General features: G+C 47.2%; 1 protein-coding gene across 1 annotated transcript in view; it reads right to left on the bottom strand.

The window, feature by feature from the left end:
* RAB18 (RAB18, member RAS oncogene family) overlaps window positions 1-22,598 on the bottom strand; it is a 37,920-nt gene extending 15,322 nt beyond the window's left edge. The window contains exons 1-3 of the mRNA XM_073677580.1: window positions 22,358-22,598; window positions 15,114-15,169; window positions 12,450-12,511 (exon numbers count right to left, since the gene is read on the bottom strand). Coding sequence (XP_073533681.1) covers window positions 12,450-12,511; window positions 15,114-15,169; window positions 22,358-22,425 — 186 coding nt within the window. The 5' untranslated portion in view covers window positions 22,426-22,598. The remainder of the gene's footprint in view (window positions 1-12,449; window positions 12,512-15,113; window positions 15,170-22,357) is intronic.
* Window positions 22,599-23,099: the final 501 nt, after the last annotated feature.

Raw genomic sequence — 23,099 nt, 5'->3', positions numbered from 1 at the left:
CAACTACTGTACACTTATGCTGTCATGGCCTTCATCTGTCAGATCAATGTCTTGCTTTTTTCCTTCGCCAAAAGGACCATTGAAGTGGCAGGGGGAGCGCTGGGGAAAGTCTAAACCACCTCTGCCGGTTCTTCTCCGCAAGTTGGACACAGCACCGGGGTCATCAGCACCGATCCAATCCACAGCACAGAGGAAAGGCAAGGAAGGGATGGCTCCCACAGCCACTCCGATGACCATGTGGATTAAAAGGAAAATGGGGCAACGATGACAGAAGTAGGCAGTGGCGGCATAATGAATCGGGTATGGCGAGTGGACATCAGAAGTGCCGTCGGGAGTCCCCCGCTGGACAGCGTGCCGTCCGGAGCCCCGCGCTGGACAGCGGGACCTCATCCCATCTTACATGTAATCAGCACTGAGCAGAGGTCAGGGCCCCCATTAATCAGAATGTTATGGCATGGTGTCACCCCCGACATCATCTGTCGGTAGTATGTCTGGAGGGCCCCCATACAGATGAGATGGTCTGTTGGTCCCACCAAAACTGGAGGGACTAGTTGACTTTCGTCAAAAGTGTATGTGGGTAAAAAGTCTATAGCACAAAAAAATTCAATCCGTTTTCTCTTACGAAATTTTACAGAAAATTATCTACATGCTGCTCGAAAGCTGCATAAAACTGAGTGACCCCCCACCAAGGAGGTATGGTGGCTGAGTGGCTAAGAACTCAGATTCAAGTTACAAATCTGACTGGGGAAGCATCTGTATGGAGTGCTTGTGTGTGTACAGCGCTACGGAATACGTTGTAAAAGAAGAAGAAAAAAAAAAACATTTGCTATTCGATAAAACTGATTGCAGTGAGCCTTCATGTACTGAAACTGGTTTTTGATCTGCATCTTAAAGGGAACCTGTCAGTGGGTCTTTTAGTGCTTCCAACTGATCTAATCTGTGTTAGGTCGCTGTAATGCAGACTACGTCTGTACATTTATTTCTTCATTCCTGAGTAATCGCTTTTTCAATGTTTGTGAATGAGCCACCCTGCATTTACATCTTTTTGGCTTCTGTCTCGCCACCACCATCCTCCGGTCACTGAAGCCTGAGTGACTTGCACCCCTCGTTGAAGATCTTGCACAGGCAAGTGCCTGAGGGGATTCTTAGACCGGCTCTCAAAACGTCATCAGGACTTGACTGCGCATGCGCTGCTCCAGGGAGTGACAGTGCTTTTGCGAGATCTCCAGAGGGCGTAGCAGGTCACTCAGTGACCGGAGGATGGCGGTGTCGAAAGAGAGAGGCCAGAGAGCTTTACAGCATGGACAAAGCGATTACTCAGGAAAGGAATAAAGGATTGAAAAGACAATGGTTGGGATTTAATCTGCATTACAGCAACCTAAACCAGATTAGATCAGTTGGGGGTACTAAAGCCTGCTAACAGGGTCCCTTTAAAAGAAAACTTTTTTACACTACAGAGATATTTTAGAAGTTGAGAGAAAGATTAGATGTTTTTAGAGAAGAGCAGCTCTCAGCTGCTTGTGTCCCCCTTTATTAGTTTTGGGGTAAGGAAGGAGGGGGGGTTTCCGAATCAGAACTCCCACAAATCAATCCTTATCATTTGCCTCTATGACATGTCATATGTTTTTTCAAACAGTTGCAAGTTACACTTTAAATCTAGATGTGAACCCGATCTTACAACTCACTTTTTTTTCTATTTTATGGGGGTCATGCTCTGAAAGTTATTTCACTTCTACAATAAAATAGTAATTCCTGGCTTTAGTTTTTACACAGTAGTTATATAGAGTGCAATATACTTCACCAGATACAGTTACACTATTTTATTTAATTAGTGTAAAATATTTTCTTTAAAAAAAAAAAAAAAAAAGAAGAATGATCCATTTTCTTACACGGAGAAAAGACATATTAAACTACAGTTGGTTTTTGCCATGAGGATTTAAGGTTTATATAGGATATAAAGACCCGGCCAACTGGAAAAGTATTCCTTGGTTCCAAACAAGTTCTATTCACTACAAATCCCAGCGAGGACACCAGTGTCGTGAGCCTGCAGGGCAGAGCGAACACTTCATAAATCAATCCTGCTCCTGAAGTGTGGCCTCGTATCAACAGAAAGACACAGGGCATGCTTCCCGTAAAATAACACCTCCATTTGTAATGTCTTTTAATCATCTTTATTGCTGGGGGCAGCTGGCTTCCTGTCTTTCTCAAATTATGTAGGCACAGATAGTACTGTTTCCTTGTTTCTCCCTGTAAGTATTGTAGGCATATACAGTACTGTCTACCTCTCTCCCTGTAAATGTAAAAGTATCTAAGCACAGATAGTACTTCCTCCTTGGCTCTCCCTGTAAATTAAGTAGGTACAAATAGTACTGTCTCTGTCTGTCTTGTAAGTATATAGTATTGCTTCCCTGTCACCCCCTGTAAATGTAGTAATATATAGAACTGTCTCCCTTGACCTGTAAATTACAGCGGGAGAAAATAGAATTAGACTTACCGGTAATTCGGTTTCTAATAACCCCCCACGACAGCACACAGGAGGATGTAACCCCACCCTAATAGGGACAGGGAATACGAAGAGGTTTAAATAGCCCCTCCCACATCCTCCCTCCAGTGTTATTACAAAGGACCACAAGAGTATAGATGCTGCAAATTCATTTTTATTCCTACTGATCAAGCTGACGTACAAACAATAAGCGAGGGGGGGGGAATTACCCGTGCTGTCGTGGTGGGTTATTAGAAACCGAATTACCGGTAAGTCTAATTCTATTTTCTCTAATAACCCCCCACGACAGCAGACAGGAGGTATACCAAAGATACAGTTAGGTCCATATATATTTGGACAGAGACAACATTTTTCTAATTTTGGTTCTAGACATTACCACAATGAATTTTAAACAAAACAATTCAGATGCAGTTGAAGTTCAGACTTTCAGCTTTCATTTGAGGGTATCCACATTAAAATTGGATGAAGGGTTTAGGAGTTTCAGCTCCTTAACATATGCCACCCTGTTTTTAAAGGGACCAAAAGTAATTGGACAGATTAAATAATTGTAAATAAAATGTTCATTTCTAGTACTTGGTTGAAAACCCTTTGTTGGCAATGACTGCCTGAAGTCTTGAACTCATGGACATCACCAGACACTGTGTTTCCTCCTTTTTGATGCTCTGCCAGGCCATCACTGCGGTGGTTTTCAGTTGCAGTTTGTTTGTGGGCCTTTCTGTCTGAAGTTTAGTCTTTAACAAGTGAAATGCATGCTCAATTGGGTTGAGATCAGGAGACTGACTTGGCCATTCAAGAATATTCCACTTCTTTGCTTTAATAAACTCCTGGGTTGCTTTGGCTTTATGTTTTGGGTCATTGTCCATCTGTAGTATGAAACGACGACCAATCAGTTTGGTTGCATTTGGCTGGATCTGAGCACACAATATGGCTCTGAATACATCAGAATTCATTCGGCTGCTTCTGTCCTGTATCACATCATCAATAAACACTAGTGACCCAGTGCCACTGGCAGCCATGCATGTCCAAGCCATCACACTGCCTCCGCCATGTTTTACAGATGATGTGGTATGCTTTGGATCATGAGCTGTACCACACCTTCGCCATACTTTTCTCTTTCCATCATTCTGGTAGAGGTTGATCTTGGTCCCATCTGTCCAAAGAATGTTCTTCCAGAACTGTGCTGGCTTTTTTAGATGTTTTTTTTTAGCAAAGTCCAGTGTAGCCTTTTTATTCTTGATGCTTATGAGAGGCTTGCACCGTGCAGTGAACCCTCTGTATTTACTTTCATGCAGTCTTCTCTTTATGGTAGATTTGGATATTGATGCGCCTACCTCCTGGAAAGTGTTGTTCACTTGGTTGGCTGTTTTGAAGGGGTTTTTCTTCACCATGGAGATTATTCTGCGATCATCTACCACTGTTGTCTTCCGTGGGTGCCCAGGTCTTTTTGCATTGATGAGTTCACCAGTGCTTTCTTTCTCAGGATGTACCAAACTGTAGATTTTGCCACTCCTAATATTGTAGCAATTTCTCGGATGGGTTTTTTCTGTTTTTGCAGCTTGTTTCACCTGCATGGAGAGTTCCTTTGACCGCATGTTTACTTCACAGCAAAACCTTCCAAATGCAAGCACTACACCTCAAATCAACTCCAGGCCTTTTATCTGCTTAATTGAGAATGACATAACAAAGGGATTGCCCACACCTGTCCATGAAATAGCCTTGGAGTCAATTGTCCAATTACTTTTGGTCCCTTTAAAAACGGGGTGGCACATGTTAAGGAGCTGAAACTCCTAAACCCTTCATCCAATTTCATTTGGATACCCTCAAATGAAAGCTGAAAGTCTGAACTTCAACTGCATCTGAATTGTTTTGTTTAAAATTCATTGTGATAATGTGTAGAACCAAAATTAGAAAAATGTTGTCTCTGTACAAATATATATGGACTTAACTGTATACTAGGGAGGGACAATAGCATGAAGGACCTTCCTTCCGAAGGCTAAATCTCCAACAGACATTAGGTCTAGTCTGTAGTGTTTGGAGAAAGTATGAATTGAGGACCATGTGGCAGCTCTGCATATCTGTTCGATGGATGCGCTGGCTTTCTCAGCCCAGGAGAGAGATATCGCCCTTGTAGAATGGGCCTTGAGCTTTGCTGGAGGTGGTAGATCCTGGATCTGGTAAGCCTCCGTAATCACCCTCTTAATCCAGTTGGCTATTGTGGATTTTGCTGCTTTTTTCCTCTGTTTGGACCTTGTGTATGGACAATTAGACGATCTTCCAGGATTCTCAGGTAGGGTTCGTTGACTGAAAGGGCCTGTAGTACACACACTCTTCTGGCTGTAGTTATTGCCACCAGAAAAGCAGTTTTCCTGTCCAGTCTTATGGTTGATAAGGGCTCAAAGGGTGGAAGGGTTAACCCTTTCAGAACAATGTTAAGGTCCCAGGGGGGAACCAGGTCTGTTACTCTAGGGTGGATGCGGGTGGCTGCTGTCATAAATCTTCTCACCCACTAATGTTCCGCTAGTCTTTGACTGAAGTAGGTACTTAACGCCGCTACCTGGACCTTAAGAGTACTAGGTCTGAGACCTTTGTCCAGATCTTCTTGTAAAAAGTGTAGAATCTGAGCCACATCAGCCCTATGGGGGTCTGGGCAAGTGGGTGCACAACACCTAAAGAAGGTTTTCCAGATCTTATGGTAAATGGTGTTCGTTACAGGTTTCCTGCTCTTCTGTAGAGTTTTGATGACTTTCTCTGAGAGGCCTCTTGTTTTTAATATCAGGAATTCAGAAATCAGGCAGTTAGGTGTAGTCTCTCGGGATCCGGATGGTGAATCGGTCCCTGGAGAAGGAGATCCTTGATGGGAGGAAGGGTTAGATAGCCCTCCACACTCAGACTGGTTAACGTTCCGAACCAACTTCGTTTTGGCCAGCGAGGGGCCACTAGGATTACTCTGGTCCCTTTGGTCCTTATCTTTTGTAAGGTTTTTGAAAGGATAGGTAGTGGGGGAAATGCATACGCTAGTTTGAATTCCCATTTATAAGCGAATGAGTCCACGCCCAGGCAAGGGCCGTTTGGATCCAGGGAGAAATATCGAGGTACTTTCACGTTCTTGTGTCCGGCGAAGAGATCTACCTCTGGATAGCCCCATCTCTCGACTAACATCTGGAAGACCTCCGGGTTTAGGCTCCACTCTCCTGGATGAATCTTTGTTCTGCTTAAGAAGTCGGCCTGGATATTGACTGAACCTTTGATATGAAGAGCCGACAAGCATAGAAGATGTTCTTCGGCCCAGGAGAATATTCTTGCTGAGATTGCTTTTAAGCCTTCATATCTTGTGCCCCCTTGATGACGAAGGTGGGCTACCGTGGTGATATTGTCTGAACATATTTGAATGTGAGATTTCTGGACCAGAGGCTCTGCTGCTCTGAGGACTTCCTCTACGGCTTTTAGTTCTCTGAAATCTGATGAGCGTTGGCTCACCTCTTTGGTCCATATACCCTGGAATAGCTCTTGGGAGACCATGGCTCCCCATCCCTTTTCGCTGGCATCCACCTTAATGGTTACCAGCAGATTCTGGATCCATGGTACGCCTCTGTTCAGATTTTTTCCGTTCAGCCACCAGAATAGAGAGGTCCTTACTCGTGGTGGTATAGGGATTCTCCTGATCAGAGAAAGTGGAGATCCGTCCCAATTCGTAAGGATGTGGGTCTGTAATGTTCGGGTACGAACCTGAGCCCAGGCCACCATCTGAATACAGGATGTCATAGACCCGTGGACCAACATGTCGTCTCTTAATGATACTGATCTTCTGCTCCTTAGGACATTGATTGCTTTTATCGTGACCCGTTTTTGTTTGGGCAGGAATGACATCTGGCTGTGGGAATCCAATAGTACTCCTAGAAATGTTTTTGTTATGGAGGGAACCATATCTGATTTTTTCTGGTTCACTAACCAGCCCAGAGACAATAGGATCTGAGTGGTCAACTGTAGATGTTCTTGGAGTACTGGTTCTGAGGATCCGATTAATAACAGGTCGTCGAGGTATGGTACTATTGAAATGTTCTGACCCCTGATATAAGCCATGACTTCTGCCATGACTTTTGTAAATATTCTCGGGGCTGATGAAATTCCAAATGGGAGAACACTGAATTGATAGTGGACTATTTGATCCCCCTGAGCCACTGCGAATCTTAGGAACCGCCTGTGAAGTGGATGTATGGGGATGTGGTAATATGCATCCTAGAGGTCGATTGTGGCCATGACATGGTCCTGTCCTATCAGGGGGACCGTCGACCTGATGGATTCCTTCTTGAATCGTTGGTAGTGGATATACTGATTCAGTGGCCTTAGATTGATTATAACTTGGTGTTCAGAGCCATTTGGTGTTTTTATTAGGAAGAGTCTGGAATAATGTCCTGTGCCTCTATCTCTTGTAGGAACCAGGGATATCACCCCTGAGGACAATAGGTCTGTAAGACCGGATATCAGGGTGGCCTGACGACTGAGAGGAGAGCGGTGTTAACCTTATCCTCTCTGGAGGATAGGAGGAGAAATTTATTTTTACTCCGAACTCAACAACCCTCAGGACCCATGGGTCTGAGCAGATTTCTTTCCACTGAGGGAGAAAACTCGAGATGCGGCCCCCGACTGTCCTGACGTCATGGTCTGTTCTGACGTTCGTTTTGGGAGAGAAAAAGATTTTTGCTTCCTCTACCTTTTGGGTAGCTCCATCGTCCTGTTTTGCCTTTACCCCTATATTGAGGGGTCTGCTCTTGGGAGGGACGAAAAGGCCTCTTCCTCACATTCTGAGGCCTTCTCTAGAAGATCATCTAGGGCTGGCCCGAACATGTATTTCCCCTTATAGGTGATGGAACACAACTTCATTTTTGATGCCACGTCGCCGTTCCAGGATTTCAACCATAGGGCCCTTCTTACAGAGTTTGATAGCCCAGATGCTCTTGCCGCCACTCTCACAGATTCTGCAGAGGCGTCTGCTAAATACCCCGTAGCTTTCTGTAGAAGCGGTAGGGATGCCAAGAGGTCTTCTCTGGGGGTGCCTGAAACTAGGTGTTCGTCCAGTTGATCTAGCCAACGAGCCATTGATCGAGCTACGCCCGTAGAGACTGCGTTGGTGCTTAATAGTGTTGCCAAGGTCTCCCAGGATTTTCTGAGTAGTCCCTCCATTTAGCGTTCCAAGGGGTCTTGTAATTGAGAGGAATCTTCAAAGGGCAATGTGGTTTTCTTTGGTCTTCAGACCAGCATTCTGCCGTCTCATTGTCTACAGGAAATCTATCCCTTAACTCTGTAGGGGTATTTAATCTCTTTTCTGGAGATTCCCACTCCTCTAAGACTAAGTCCCTAATACTCTGGTGTATAGGGAACACTAATTTTTTCCTGGAACGTAGCCCCCTAAGCATCTGATCCCGTACTGTTTGGGGCACTTTTTCTTCCTCGACCTCCATAGTTATCCTTACTGCCATGAGGAGTTCCTCCAAACTATCTGATGGAAAGTAATATCTCTCTCGTTGGGAGTTATCAGGGGTTGGACTTCGTTCACCTTCCTCTGGAAGATCTTCCTAGATATATATCTCCTCTTGAGAGTCTTCCTCCCCTCCCTCTGGCAGGCTAATTTTCCTCTTTTTGGCTGCTGAGGGAGTAGATGTAGAACCCCGACTAGGTGAGGGCGTAGGGAGAGTGACTGAGCCTAAGGAGGATTTGATCTCCAGACGTACAATCCCCTTTATCTCCTCCAATAAGGAAGGTTGTTCCTGCCTGATAATCTTCTCCGTACAGTCCTTGCATAGGGGCTTTCTATGGGAGGACGATAGTTTTTTTATACAGATGGGACATCAGCGTGATGGTTTAACTTTTTCTCCAGATGCAGGTTCCTTGTCCCCCTACAAGAGAGGGGAGAAGGGGAGGGGAGCTATAATCACTACTTCCTGCATCTGGGAAATGGACTACCAGTGCCATACTTACTAGGACCGGACCGGAGCTGGGCTCTACAGATGCAGAGCGAGAAGCTTCAACAGACACGGTTTTGTCCTACCTGTAGATGTCTTCCTGTCCAGGGCTCCTTCTATGGGCGACCAGATCAGCACCTCCCTCTGTTTAGAGGGCTCCTCCCCCGGTGTCCAGGTGAAGATTTCTGATCACCGGCGGCATTCCGCTCTTTTTCCCCCATAGCTTTTTGATGCGGTCCACAGTGGAACACAAACTGCCGGTAGTGACGTCATCATCCACCGTCACTTCCGGCGCCGTGGCGTGCGCTCCACATCCTGGAGCCGGCATTGCCCGCGCATCCAGCGGGGGAGAGGAGGAGGAGATGGACCGTAGAGCTCAGAGAGGCCTCCAGTCAGAAGATCCTGCAGACCTTGCCCGAGAGCGCGGACTGCAGGAGGGGGTCCCGAATCCGAAGGAGCAGCTCCTTGAGGAGGAGAGGTAAAGACTGCTCGATTCTCCGCTGTCCGGCTAGTAGCTTTCCCCCAGTGCTTGTCGCCGGCCCAGCACAGAGGGGATGACCTCTTCATCCCTGATAGGGACAGGAAATAACACTGGAGGGAGGATATGGGAGGGGCTATTTAAACATATTCGTATTTCCTGTCCCTATTAGGGTGGGGTTACATCCTCCTGTGTGCTGTCGTGGGGGTTTATTAGAGAAATAAGTATTGAACACGTCACCAATTTTATAAGTAAATCTATTTCTAAAGGTGCTATTGACATGAAATTCTCACCAGATGTCAGTAACAACCACGGCTGTGGAGTCGGAGTCGTGGATTTGGAGCCAGAGCCCATTTTGGTGGAGTTGGGAGTCGGTATAAAATGTACCGACTCCTAAAATATATAATAAATTGGGTACAGTAATTCAATGCAGTTTGTGGGGAATATTGTTTCATAAGAATTTGGGAAAGTTATGAAATATCCTATAAATGTCTGTCCTATTCCTGATCTAAAGGTCTAGACTTTTAGCTGAGATGAATCTGCGCTACAGTAAATTGATCACTTAAACATGAGCCATGTATGAGGGAGTCAGAGCCCCAGTAACAACCCATCCAATCCACACAGGTAAAGAAATCAAACCATAAATTAAGCTGTGTGTAATAATGAGAAATGACACAGGGAAAAGTATTGAGCACATGAAGAAAGAGGTGCGCAAAAAGCCCTGGAAAGTCATGACACCAACTGAAATCTATCAGCAATTAGAAAGCAATCCTGACACTTAGTGAAAAATAATATCAGTTGGTTCAACTGATGGCCTATAAGAAAGGTGTCTCATTACCAAGGTGCCAAACAAGAAACATCTCATGATGGGTAAAACCAGTGAACTGTCTCAAGACCTTCACAACCTTATTGCTGCAAAACATACTGATGGCACTGGTTACAGAAGAATTTGTAAACTACTGAAGGTTCCAGTGAGCACTGTTGGGGCCATAATCCGGAAGTGGGAAGTACATCGTTTCACCATAAACCGGCCAATACCAGGTGGTTCTTGTAAGATTTCAGACAGAGGAGTGAAAATAATCAAAAGAGTTGTCCAAGAGCCAAGGACCACCTGTGGAGAGCTACAGAAAGACCTGGAATCAGCAGGTACAATTTTTGCAAAGAAAACTATAAGTAAAGCACTCAACCACCATGGCCACTATGCATGCAAGACTCCATTGCTGAACAAAATGCATGTTCAAGCACATTTAAAGTTTGTTCAACAACATTTAGACAAGACTGTGAAATACTAGGAGAATATAGTCTGGCCAGATGAGACCAAAATTGAACTCTTTGGATGCCATATTACACACCATGTTTGGAGGCCAAAAGGTACTGCATATCACCCCAAAACATCATACCAACAGTGAAGCGTGGAGGTGGGAACATCATGGTGTGGGGCTGTTTTTTAGCATACGACAATGGCAAACTTCATATGATTAAAAGAAGGATTAATGGACAAATGTACTGAAACATTCTTGATAAAAAATCTGCTGCCATCTACTAAGATGATGACGATGAAACGAGGGTGGACATTTCAGCGAGACAATTATACCAAACACACAGCCAACGAAACTCTCAATTGGTTTCAGAGAAAGAAAATAAAGCTGCTAGAAAGGCCGATCCAACCACTGGACCAGAATTCAATAGAAAATTTATGGAAGGAACTAAAGCTCAGAGTTCACAGAAGGAGCTCATGGGACCTTCACGACAAGAAGAGTGTTTGTGTGGAAGAATGAACCAAAATCACACCTGAGCAATGCATGCGACTAGTTTCTCCATACAGGAGGCATCTTGAAGCTGTCATCACCAATAAAGCCTTTCGTACGAAGTATTAATTAAATTTCAGTAAGCGTGTTCAATATGTTTTCCTTGTGTTATTTGACATTATGACAACTTAAATTTATGGACATCTGTGGTTTGATTTCTTTGCTTGTGTGGATTAGATGGGCTGTTACCGACATATGGTGAGAATTTCATGTCAATAGCACCTTTAGAAATATATTTACTTGGTGACGTGTTCAATACTTATTTCACCTGCTGTATGTTACATTAATAATAGTGTCTTACTGTTTCTCTTTGACAATGGGTAAAGGGTTTAGGCACAGATAGCACTATTATCTCCTGCAAATAATGTAAGCACACACAGGACTGCCCCCATCTCTCCCTGTATATGAAGTACGTATGGGTAGTACTGCCTTCCGGTCTATTTGGAAATTATATGGGGGCATAAATAATACACTATATAAATAAGTAAGAAGAAATAGTACTGCATTTGTATCTCCCAGGTAGTTATGTAGAAATAGATAGTATTGCCTCCCCATAAATGATGTTCTTATATGTATAATTGCTATTCTTTTCCTGTACATAAAATAAGTGCAAAGTGGTGCCTGCCTGTTTCTACCTGTAAATGATGTGGGCACAGATAGTACTGCCTCCACCACTCCCTGTAAACAACAAATGCATAGATCAAAAGCAATACTATCTAAGCCTACATCATTTACAGGGGGAGATAGCTGTGCCTACATCACGAGTCAGATACACACTACTATCAATGCCTACATCATTTATAGGGAGATATTATCTATTCCTACATAACTTACAAGTAGAAACAGAGAGGCAGTACTATCTATGCCAACATCTCTTAAAAAGAGATACAAGAAGACAGGCCTCCCCTTGTAAATGATTAGGCACAGATAGAGGCAGAAAGGCTGCTCCAGCTGTAAATGAAGTAGGCACATATACTACGGTCTCTCACTATAAATTATGTAGTCATAGATTGTACTGCATCCCTGTATAGGATGCAGACATTGATAGTGCTGCATCAATAGAGTAACATCCTGGCACTCACCCGGGATTTTACTCTATTGATGCAAATTCTGATTTACCACGTGCGCCACCTTTCCCAGGACGGAGTGCCGACCACTTCTACTGGTTTTGTATTGATAGTGCTGCCACCCTGTCTTCCTGTAAATGATGTTAGTACAGATGATATAGCCTTCCTCAAAATCAGAGGGCCTCAACCTTTGGGGGGCCGCGAGCCACATTTTTCCTACATGTGCAAAACAAACATGGACATCAACCATCAAGTAAGATGTGCCAGCTGCCAACTTGACATCTGAAATGCAAAGTTAACAGCGTATTTACTATGCTACTTAGTGTGGTATGTATGGCAGCCATGTTCCAAGGGTATATACCCTACTAGTAATTTTAAGGCGTAACGTACTAGTTGCAAATTGTAGTAACAAATCCTATTATGAACAGCATCTGATAACAATGTAAGATGGCACCTGGCACACCCAACATTGTACTAACCACACAGGAATGAGGTCTCAACGTCTCAGGAGCCTGACCACAAAATATGTCACCCAGGCACATCTAGACAAGTTGTAGACGGCATGCCTGTCAGCGCTGTACAGCCTATATATGGGGGCTGTGCAGATAACATTGTGGGCGTTCTCATACGTACCCATATAGCCAGTTTGGCCTTGTTACCGTCAACAGAAATCGTTTTCACCTTGAAGTCGACACCTGAAAAACAAAATCAGTCAAAGTCAGTCTTCTGTGCAATAAATGGTTAAACTGCTGCTGTCTTATCAAGGGACAAGTCAGGTCATGCATGGCTGGGCGGGATGACATCAGTCTGTAGAGGAACAGAAGAGGATGAAGACGTCTGTGTGCAGAGAATAATCAGACCCGGAAGGTCGAAATCGCAGCACCTTCCATTTCTGAAAGAGTTTGAAACAAGCAAAGTGTGCGCCAGCGTCTGCTACCATTTGATTGGCTGGGATGGGCTAATTTACATACATCGCTTCAAGGCTTGTGAGCCGAAAATAGTTAATGAAGATACTTATCTTAAAGGCGCTGTCCAACCATCAAAAAATACTTTTAAATATAGTTACACACACAGCGGACCAGAGCTCAAGATGTCTGCAGGGGAGTCAGCAGCTCCAGTCCTGTGAGTTTCCTTTTAGGTCACAAATGCTGTGTAAGAAGGGGGCTGAATTTGTCATTTCAACAGCTAATCTAGCCCCTCCCTGTCATGGCTGTGGTATAGACAGAAGGGGCTGACCGAGCTATTGAAATGAGAAAGTCAGCCAGCCCATTTAATACACGTCATTGATGACATGCTGCTATGTCACAGCCAAACCAAAAAGTGGAGCTGCCAGAAGGGGCGCCAATATCCAGATATCAGGAAACCTTTTTTAAAGGGAACCTGCAGGTTAATAACGTTCTGAAGCTGCCTGGTGCCCACACTCAAAGCCCCGTTGCCAGGAGGAAATGAACTTTATTCCTCCCATCAGTCTCGGACTTTCAGACATAGACGTGCAGCTTCAGTCACCGCTCAGTGCATAGCAAGCGGCGGCTGTAACCATGCACCCGGCACTGACTGACTGCTCTATAACGGAGAGCCAGAGGCTGGGGGAAGGAATAAAGTTCATTTCTTCTTGGCAGTGGGGTTCTCAGTTTGGACGCAGGGCAGCTTCAGAACATTATTAACCTGCAGATTAACAGCGATTTTTTTACATGACGGGTTTCCTGTAGATCAAGTAAATACTCTAAGGCTGTGTGTCCATGATGCGTTTTTTAAGCGTTTCCGCATCAGCAAAAACGCTGCAGAAACGCTTAAAAAACGCATGATAGAAGGCCTGCCATGTTCCCCAATGATAATCCGCATGTGCTGTGCACATGCTAAGGAAATTTCCGCTGCGGATTATCATTGTGGAAAAAAACGCAGCACTACCAATTATTTTGCGGAAGCGCTGTGTTTTCGCCGCCATTGACTTGCATTGAAACGCATGGAATCCGCATCACTGGATCTGTACATGCGGAATCCAAGCGTTTCAATGTGCGGATGGTACCCGGGTGTAGAGGACAGGAGACTCTCCTCCGGACCCGGGTACCATAAAACCTGTGAAAAAAAAAGAATAAAATATTATATTTACCTTCTGATGGCCCCCGGTCTCCTTGTCTTCACTTGCCAGCAGCTTGCGGTGGACTGAAGGACCTGCGCTGACGTCATAGTCATGTGACGGCAGGTCCTTCAGTGTAGTGTACCACGAGCTGCCGGCAAGCCAGGACGGAGCGAAGCAAGACTCCGGGGGCCATCAGAAGGTAAGTATAGATTTGTTTTTTTCTTTTTTACCATTCTTTACCGTCACACTATATAAATCCATGCCGATTGCATGGATTTATATAGTGTGACCAAGTTGTCAAGCACTTTCCAAGTGATGCTGAAATCGCTTGGAAAAGCGCTTGTCAACCCGCATGCAGAAATGCATGTGAAGAACGCTTCACATCCGCATGTCTCTGGCATGTGCAATCCGCATGTGCAATCCGCATGCTTTTTTTCTGCCAGGGAGATGCAGAAACGCTCAGGAAAAAATCTGGAGCATTTCTGCATCGTGGGCACATAGCCTTATTGTATATTGTGTTTGGATCTCAATAGCCAGCCCACCCATCGAGTCTCCTGAGCTAAGCGTCTTATATAATGGCGGTCTAGTCCGCTATTGTGATCTGAGCCCTGGCCGTGTTTCATGGATGTGTGAAACTGGACTAAGTTGTAGATATTACTATATTAAACACCTTTACTGATGGAACAGAGATGGTTGCTGACGATTAGCGGTTGCTTATTGACAGCAGCGGTTACATGACAAACTCGGAGGAAAGTGGCGCCAGTCCGGCAAGTATGTATGTATTTTTTATTTTGCTCTGTAAACCGTGATATTAAGAAGGGACAGTGGATGAGCCCTTTACCTCCAGTATGATTGGTGGGGGTGCCAATACTGTGGGCAGTATGGTGGCTCAGTGGTTAACACTGTTGCTTTGCAGAACAGGTTCAAATCCCACCAAGGACAGCATCTACAAGGAGTTTGTATGTTCTCCCCGTGTTTGTGTGGGTTTCCTCCTGGTTCCTCCTACACCCCAAAGACATACAGATAGGGAATTTAGATTGTGAGCCCCAATGGGGACAGCGATGATAATGTCTGTAAATTGTCTGAATTGTAAAGCACTGAGGAATATGTTGGCGCAATATAAATAAAAAGATTATTATTATAGTATCTGAGGTGACAGAAGCTACTCTGTAAGATTATCGGACAAGGCTAGTGATGTTTCCAAACCAGATACTCACCAATGGTAGCAGCAAGTTCAGGGTCAAATGTATCATCTGTAAACCTTAGCAGAAGGCTGGAAAACAAAAGACATACGATTAGTATATAGGCCAATATCAACAGGTTCATAATGCAAAGCCAGTTAGTCAACAAGGTGGAGCCGTCAGCTGAGCCCTACTCCACATCCGCTCTACATTTACGGCAGCGGTGTCATTTACTGTATGGAGCAGGCTCGGGATCTAGCGCTGAACTCAGAAGATTAACCTCTTAGATGCTGCTGTCAATTGTGATTCAGCAGCATTTAGTAGGTTAGGAACAGGAGAGGAGGAAGGGGGTCATTGATTGGCTGCTGGGCAGCCAGGGTCTACTGAAGACCCCCTCATTAGTACACCTGGGCTTCACAGGAGACCGATAATGACTGAAGTGTATTGTATAGGGAATCACACAATCAAAGGTTCACTTTGCATTTTGTTAATTGATAAAAATAAACATAATACTTCTATAGGTTGCCCACTACTTTTTAGGATAGGTCACCAATGTCTGATCAGCCGGGGTCTGACACCCGGCACCCCCGCCAATCAGCTGTTATCGGTGGCGGCTAGTGGTACTCATTTGCCGAGCTGCTCCGTCTTCTGGTAGTGGCCGAGGCTTGGTACTGCACTTTTTATTTATTTTACTCACTTATATAGCGCCATTAATTTCGCAGCACTTTACAGACATTATCACATCCACCTCTTATTCAAATGAATAGGAGGCGGATGTGCAGTACCCTGCGGCGGCCACTACAAGTAGACTGAGCAGCTTGGCAAGTGTGTACTTCCGGCCGCCACCGCCGGTAATGGCTGATCGGCAGGAGTGTCGGACCCCGATCGATCAGACATTGATGACTTGTAACCTAAGGATAGGTCATCAATGTAAAAGTAGTGGACAACCTATTTAAAGCATTCTTACAGCATTCTCTCCACACCTGCCTAAAGCTCTTAAACTGTGTATATACAGTACTGTGTAAGAAAATTGCAGGACCCTGATATAGAGGGGGGTCCCATTATGTTATAGAGGCAGGTTCCCAACCCAGGACCCCCCTCAGCTTAGCTGGAGACATGAAGAAGCAGCAAATCTCACTGTAGTGGACTTGGGCCTTCCATATATTACATGGACTAGGACTCCCCTGTAGCATCCATTGTAGAACAAACGATTAACCGACTCTCTGAAGCATGGGTTATATGCGCCCTACATTAAAAGGGTATTCTAGTGTTATAAGGCGATGGCAGATCACTAGGACATGGCATCACTTTATGATTGGTCGGGGATCAGACCTTCGCCGATCCTGAGTACGAAGGGTCCACTGAAGTGGTAAAGTAACGTGTCCCCTTCACTGTTTTTACCTGCTCTCTGGACAATTCACCGCTCCAGTCTCCTCGTATGCCATTTATTTTTAAAATAGGAATGCTTCTATAAAAAAGTGGTATTTATAGTATGTCGACTTAATATGATGCTCATGTCTGATCAATAGGGGTGCAATGGTGAGACCCCCATAATCCTGGGGCAGTGCACATCATACTCCGATTAAGTCCATGGAAGGCTTAGAAAAAAGCGCGTGAGCCACGTCAGCCTCTGCCCGGCCATTTATAGGACTGAACATGACAACGTGCAGGGAGAACTCACTGTAATCGCAGACTATTGCGCCACCACCTTGGCCATGCCGGCCATTTATATATATAGAACGCACTTTGGAATAATATGCCAAATGTGCGGTGAAAGGACAGACGGCTCCAGATGAACTTTTCTCTGCAAATGCAGTACAAAGGTGTCAGAAGAAAAGACATTGAGCCCTGTGATAGTAACGGCTGAGGCTGTAAAAAGGGGATTACATTATATAAGCATAGGAGGCCACGAACAATGGACTACCATGGAAATCACAGCTTCTGGGCTTTTCATAAAAGACGAGAGTGACTCACGGTGAGCGGCTCGGTAATAATACCAATTATCAGTCTTTTTATATGTTAGCTGTTATTAGGGATTATATCACAGCTAATGCACATCGTGGTTGGCTAGATCATGGCTGCCACCAGGCGGGCAAGGGGAAAACAATTGTACGGTGCCCGATTAGTTTACTGCCTTAAAGGATATTCCCATGACATAAAAATCCATCCAGGTGCCAACCAGTCTCCCCTCTGTGGCTCATAGATGGGGGTCTCGGGCACCAGCAGACAGCGGCAAGGAACCCATGAGATGAGCACTAGCATCCCACCACCTCACAAGGCTGACTAATTACACACCCCAGAAAAAAAGCCAAAGATAAAAGGACATTGTTACTGGATGCCGGATTACAGGAATCTCACTACTACCCTATCTATTACTCATATGCTTTGTGAATCACCCGGCTCCCCTCGCAGGTATGATTATATAGATACTAGTAAAGACATATCCCCGACAGCTGTATGTCTGACATCGCCGTCACATGGCAGATCATATACCATGTAATCTCTAGTAAGAATTTCTCCTAGATTATTGACAGTCCCTATCTAGTTGTGACAGGCTCACATAGGAGTGAAGGTTCTGAGTAACAGACTCCCACCGGTGCGGAGATGCGAGATACCGGACCGCCACATCAGCACTCAGCAGCCGGACCCAAAAGTAGCCACACAAGAGATACAAAGAAAAGATACACTGAGGCCGAAAACTTCTCTATAAAGAACCCATTGAGGATACAATGCGGCACAAATTCATCCTGTAATATCTAGTGGTTGCACTGAATCCATAGTATACTTCTCATTATTCATCTACTGCACTGTACACAATACAGACAAGTGCAGATTTAAGGGGGCTTCTACTGAAGGCTTATATCATAGGCCCCCAATGTATCACTGGTGGAGTGACAACCCCCAGGTATTCTAGATCAACCCCGCAGAACTGGGAGATTTCGCCACCTAATGTGTAATGGGGGGCTCAGGACTCTCCCTAAACCCAGATGGCAGGAGAGAAGGATCCAGCTATTTAATTTGTGCTCCCAAAGAGAATGTCCCTGCCAGACACCTCTGACAGCAAGTGGACTCCCCTCTCCCCATTCAGAATACATGTGCGCGTAGATGTGTACAAGATGGGTCAGGAGAAATAGCCGTCACCTGAATGAGTGTTTGGCTGACATCTAGTGTATGGAAAGCTTTAGATAGAGAAAAGCAATGGTACCGTACACAACAATATTGATGATTTCCACCAGGGCTGTGGAGTTGGTAAGTCAAACCACCGACTCCAACTCAATTTCTTTGACTCCCGACTCCACAGCCCTGCCTCACTACTGAGCGTGTACATAAAGTGCTGCACGGGCCTCACTACTGAGCGTGTACATAAAGTGCAGCACGGGCCTCACTACTGAGCGTGTACATAAAGTGCAGCACGGGCCTCACTACTGAGCGTGTACATAAAGTGCAGCACAGCCTCACTACTGAGCATGTACATAAAGTGCAGCACGGCCTCACTACTGAGCATGTACATAAAGTGCAGCACGGCCTCACTACAGAGCATGTACATAAAGTGCAGCACGGCCTCACTACAGAGCATGTACATAAAGTGCAGCACGGCCTCACTACTGAGCGTGTACATAAAGTGCAGCACGGCTTCACTACTAAGCATGTACATAAAGTGCAGCACGGCCTCACTACTGAGCATGTACATAAAGTGCAGCACGGCCTCACTACTGAGCATGTACATAAAGTGCAGCACGGCCTCACTACTGAGCATGTACATAAAGTGCAGCACGGGCCTCACTACTGAGCATGTACATAAAGTGCAGCACTGCCTCACTACTGAGCGTGTACATAAAGTGCTGCACGGGCCTCACTACTGAGCGTGTACATAAAGTGCAGCACGGGCCTCACTACTGAGCGTGTACATAAAGTGCTGCACGGGCCTCACTACTGAGCGTGTACATAAAGTGCAGCACAGCCTCACTACTGAGCGTGTACATAAAGTGCAGCACAGCCTCACTACTGAGCATGTACATAAAGTGCAGCACGGCCTCACTACTGAGCATGTACATAAAGTGCAGCACGGCCTCACTACAGAGCATGTACATAAAGTGCAGCACGGCCTCACTACAGAGCATGTACATAAAGTGCAGCACGGCCTCACTACTGAGCATGTACATAAAGTGCAGCACGGCCTCACTACAGAGCATGTACATAAAGTGCAGCACGGCCTCACTACTGAGCATGTACATAAAGTGCAGCACGGCCTCACTACTGAGCATGTACATAAAGTGCAGCACGGCCTCACTACTGAGCGTGTACATAAAGTGCAGCACGGGCCTCACTACTGAGCGTGTACATAAAGTGCAGCACGGCCTCACTACTGAGCATGTACATAAAGTGCAGCACGGCCTCACTACTGAGCGTGTACATAAAGTGCAGCACGGCTTCACTACTAAGCATGTACATAAAGTGCAGCACGGCCTCACTACTGAGCATGTACATAAAGTGCAGCACGGCCTCACTACTGAGCATGTACATAAAGTGCAGCACGGCCTCACTACTGAGCATGTACATAAAGTGCAGCACGGGCCTCACTACTGAGCATGTACATAAAGTGCAGCACGGCCTCACTACTGAGCATGTACATAAAGTGCAGCACGGCCTCACTACTGAGCATGTACATAAAGTGCAGCACGGCCTCACTACTGAGCATGTACATAAAGTGCAGCACGGGCCTCACTACTGAGCATGTACATAAAGTGCAGCACGGCCTCACTACTGAGCATGTACATAAAGTGCAGCACGGCCTCACTACTGAGCATGTACATAAAGTGCAGCACGGCCTCACTACTGAGCATGTACATAAAGTGCAGCACGGCCTCACTACTGAGCATGTACATAAAGTGCAGCACGGCCTCACTACTGAGCATGTACATAAAGTGCAGCACGGCCTCACTACTGAGCGTGTCCATAAAGTGCAGCACAGATTCATCTCAACTAACAGCTGAGATCAGGAACAGAGCAGACGTTTATAGGACATTTCATAACGTTCCCAAATTCTTATGAAAACATTTACAGCACATCCTGGCCCTGCACTGAACTACTGAACCCAATTTATTATATATTTTAGGAGTCGGTCCATTTTATACCGACTCCACAGCCCTGGGTGGTTTCCACATAATGCTTGGCTTCAGTCAATGGCCACTTCTTCCTTCTGCCTTATGGACACACTTGATTATTTTCACATGTGTCAGAAATCTATTCCTTTTGATTAGTATGTCCGCTTTTACCATCATGGCGGGCACTGACGCCATATCTCCCAATTTACCGAACACTGTGCAAAAATCTGTCACAAATGTTCTTCCCAAGACAATCCTAACAAAATAGAAGAAAGGGAACTGAGCTCATGTCCCCACGGCGTCAAGTACCCCAAATAATGAATCTTTAGGTCAGTCTGACTATTACCCTCAATAGGTCCAATAAATGTTGGTCAAACCTGGCAATTTCGGTAGGATCTGTGCCTTCTAGTGCAACAGTAGATGACAGCGGGGGGGAGGTCAGACATGTTGGATTTCATGCTCGATCCTTTATTCTTATGAAAAAAAAAAATTAACAATGCTGGAAATGTCGCAGAGCAACTTACTCCCTTCTCCCCATCGTGAACAAATGCACACTGTGCTTCGTATAAGTTGCATGTGTGTGGGTGAGAAGAAATAATGCATATATATGAAAATATAATTTCTATGGTGATCTCATCCTACTGTTTGTGCCCCTGAGAACAGCGCTGGCAGGTGTCTGCTGGCTGATTACGTCTCCCCCCATGTGCTCACTGCAGCTTTCCCATAAAGGCATATGGTAATGCTGGGTTCAGGGGACACGGCACGTGCGTGTGCGCACAGGGGTGGACCGGGGTCCTGCCGGGGGAGGAGTGTGAGCAGGGGGTGGACTGGGGCCCTGCCGGTGGAGGGGGGGTGGGGGGGAGCGTGTGCGCGCAGGGGTGGACCGGGGCCCTGCCGGGGGGGAGCGTGTGCGCGCAGGGGTGGACCGGGGCCCCGTCGGGGGGGAGCGTGTGCGCGCAGGGGTGGACCGGGGCCCTGCCGGGGGAGGAGTGTGAGCAGGGGGTGGACTGGGGCCGTGGGCAGTGTGCGCACGGGGTGGACCGGGGCCCTGCCAGTGGGGGGGGGGGAAGCGTGTGCGCGCAGGGGTGGACCGGGGCCCTGCCAGTGGGGGGGGGGGGAAGCGTGTGCGCGCAGGGGTGGACCGGGGCCCTGCCAGTGGGGGGGGGGGGGGAAGCGTGTGCGCGCAGGGGTGGACCGGGGCCCTGCCGGGGGAGGAGCATGTGCGCGCAGGGGTGGACCGGGGCCCTGCTGGGGGGGGGGGGGGGGGGGGGGGGAGTGTGTGCGCGCAGGGGTGGACCGGGGCCCTGCCGGGGGAGGGGGGGGGAGCATGTGCGCGCAGGGGTGGACCGGGGCCCTGCCGGGGGAGGGGGGGGGGGGGGGGGAGCATGTGCGCGCAGGGGTGGACCGGGGCCCTGCCGGGGGAGGAGTGTGAGCAGGGGGTGGACTGGGGCCGTGGGCAGTGTGCGCACGGGGTGGACCGGGGCCCTGCCAGTGGGGGGGGAAGCGTGTGCGCGCAGGGGTGGACCGGGGCCCTGCCGGGGGGAGCATGTGCGCGCAGGGGTGGACCGGGGCCCTGCCGGGGGAGGGGGGGGGGAGTGTGTGCGCGCAGGGGTGGACCGGGGCCCTGCTGGGGGAGGGGGGGGGGGGGAGCATGTGCGCGCAGGGGTGGACCGGGGCCCTGCCGGGGGAGGGGGGGGGGGAGCATGTGCGCGCAGGGGTGGACCGGGGCCCTGCCGGGGGAGGAGCATGTGCGCGCAGGGGTGGACCTGGGCCCTGCCGGGTAGGGGTGGGGGGGGGGGGGTGCAGGGGTGGCCCGGGGCCCGCCAGGGGTATTTACGTGGGACTACAGGGGGTATTTACATAGGACTGCAGGTTGAATGAACGCATTGCTTTGTCTCTGAGCATCACCCCGGGGCCAATAACACATCCAGCTCTGCTGTATCGCGGTATTACCTAATTAAATCAAGACCCCCTACCACCATTCATAATGGATGGGGCGCACAGTGCTGGTACCTGCAAAATCAAGAACGTACAATGTGGAGGACTACAACTCCCAGCGTATTCGGGCAGTCTGGAACTTGTAGTCCCCCTGCAGCTGAGCGCACACACCGTTCAGACACATGTCCCAGCCCCCAATGAGCAGGCCCCGCAGAGCCCGGTGACGTCTCTCCTCACCTGGACTTGCCCACCCCGCTCTCCCCGATGATCAGGATCTTCAGGGTGGTCAGTATATCTTCCTCCATCCTGGGGCCTCCACCAGCTCCGCCGCCGCTCCGGCTCTGCACAGCACAACACTGCGCGCTCCCGCCGTCCTCTTTACCCTGTGCGCGTCCGCGGGAAAGAGCTGTTCGCACAACAACAGCTGAGAGAAGCGCGTCCCCGACCAAAGCACTTCCGGAGTTCTCCCCCTAACGTGCGCGCTCACGTCACGGTAGCTGCGTCATTGACTCGGCGTCGCCTTGCGACCTAGAACCCGGAGTCATCGCTTCCGGGAACAGTGCGCTTGCTCGTGTTATACGCTAGATGGCGCACGGTACACGTAGCTATAAAAGCTGCGCTGCTGTGGCGTAAACAGTGTGAAGAGGCGCCGCTCACAGGCGCAGAGAGGGAAACACTCTGCTTTCCTCATACAAGACGCAATGGATTTACTGAATTTATTTGACATTTTATAATGTCTTTTTTCTTTATTTAGCCCTATAAAGAAGCCTTTGTGAAAACATAATACAAAAACACCAAACACAACATGCTACATTTTGAAACTTTATGAACAGTGGTGTAACTAGAGTCTGAAGGTGCAAGATTTGCCCACCCCCCACTCACCCCATCCTGGTATATGTCCCTTAGCCTGGGCCCTATCCTGCTATATATATCCTCCATCCTGATATATTATTATTCTTATTTATTATTATAGCGCCAT

Source organism: Phyllobates terribilis, unplaced genomic scaffold (genome assembly GCF_046119375.1).
Source record: "Phyllobates terribilis strain yellow unplaced genomic scaffold, ASM4611937v1 Scaffold_4__5_contigs__length_816908805, whole genome shotgun sequence".
Classification (NCBI taxonomy): domain Eukaryota; kingdom Metazoa; phylum Chordata; class Amphibia; order Anura; family Dendrobatidae; genus Phyllobates; species Phyllobates terribilis.
Note: the sequence above shows the minus strand (reverse complement) of the source record. Positions and strands in the feature narration are given on the sequence as shown.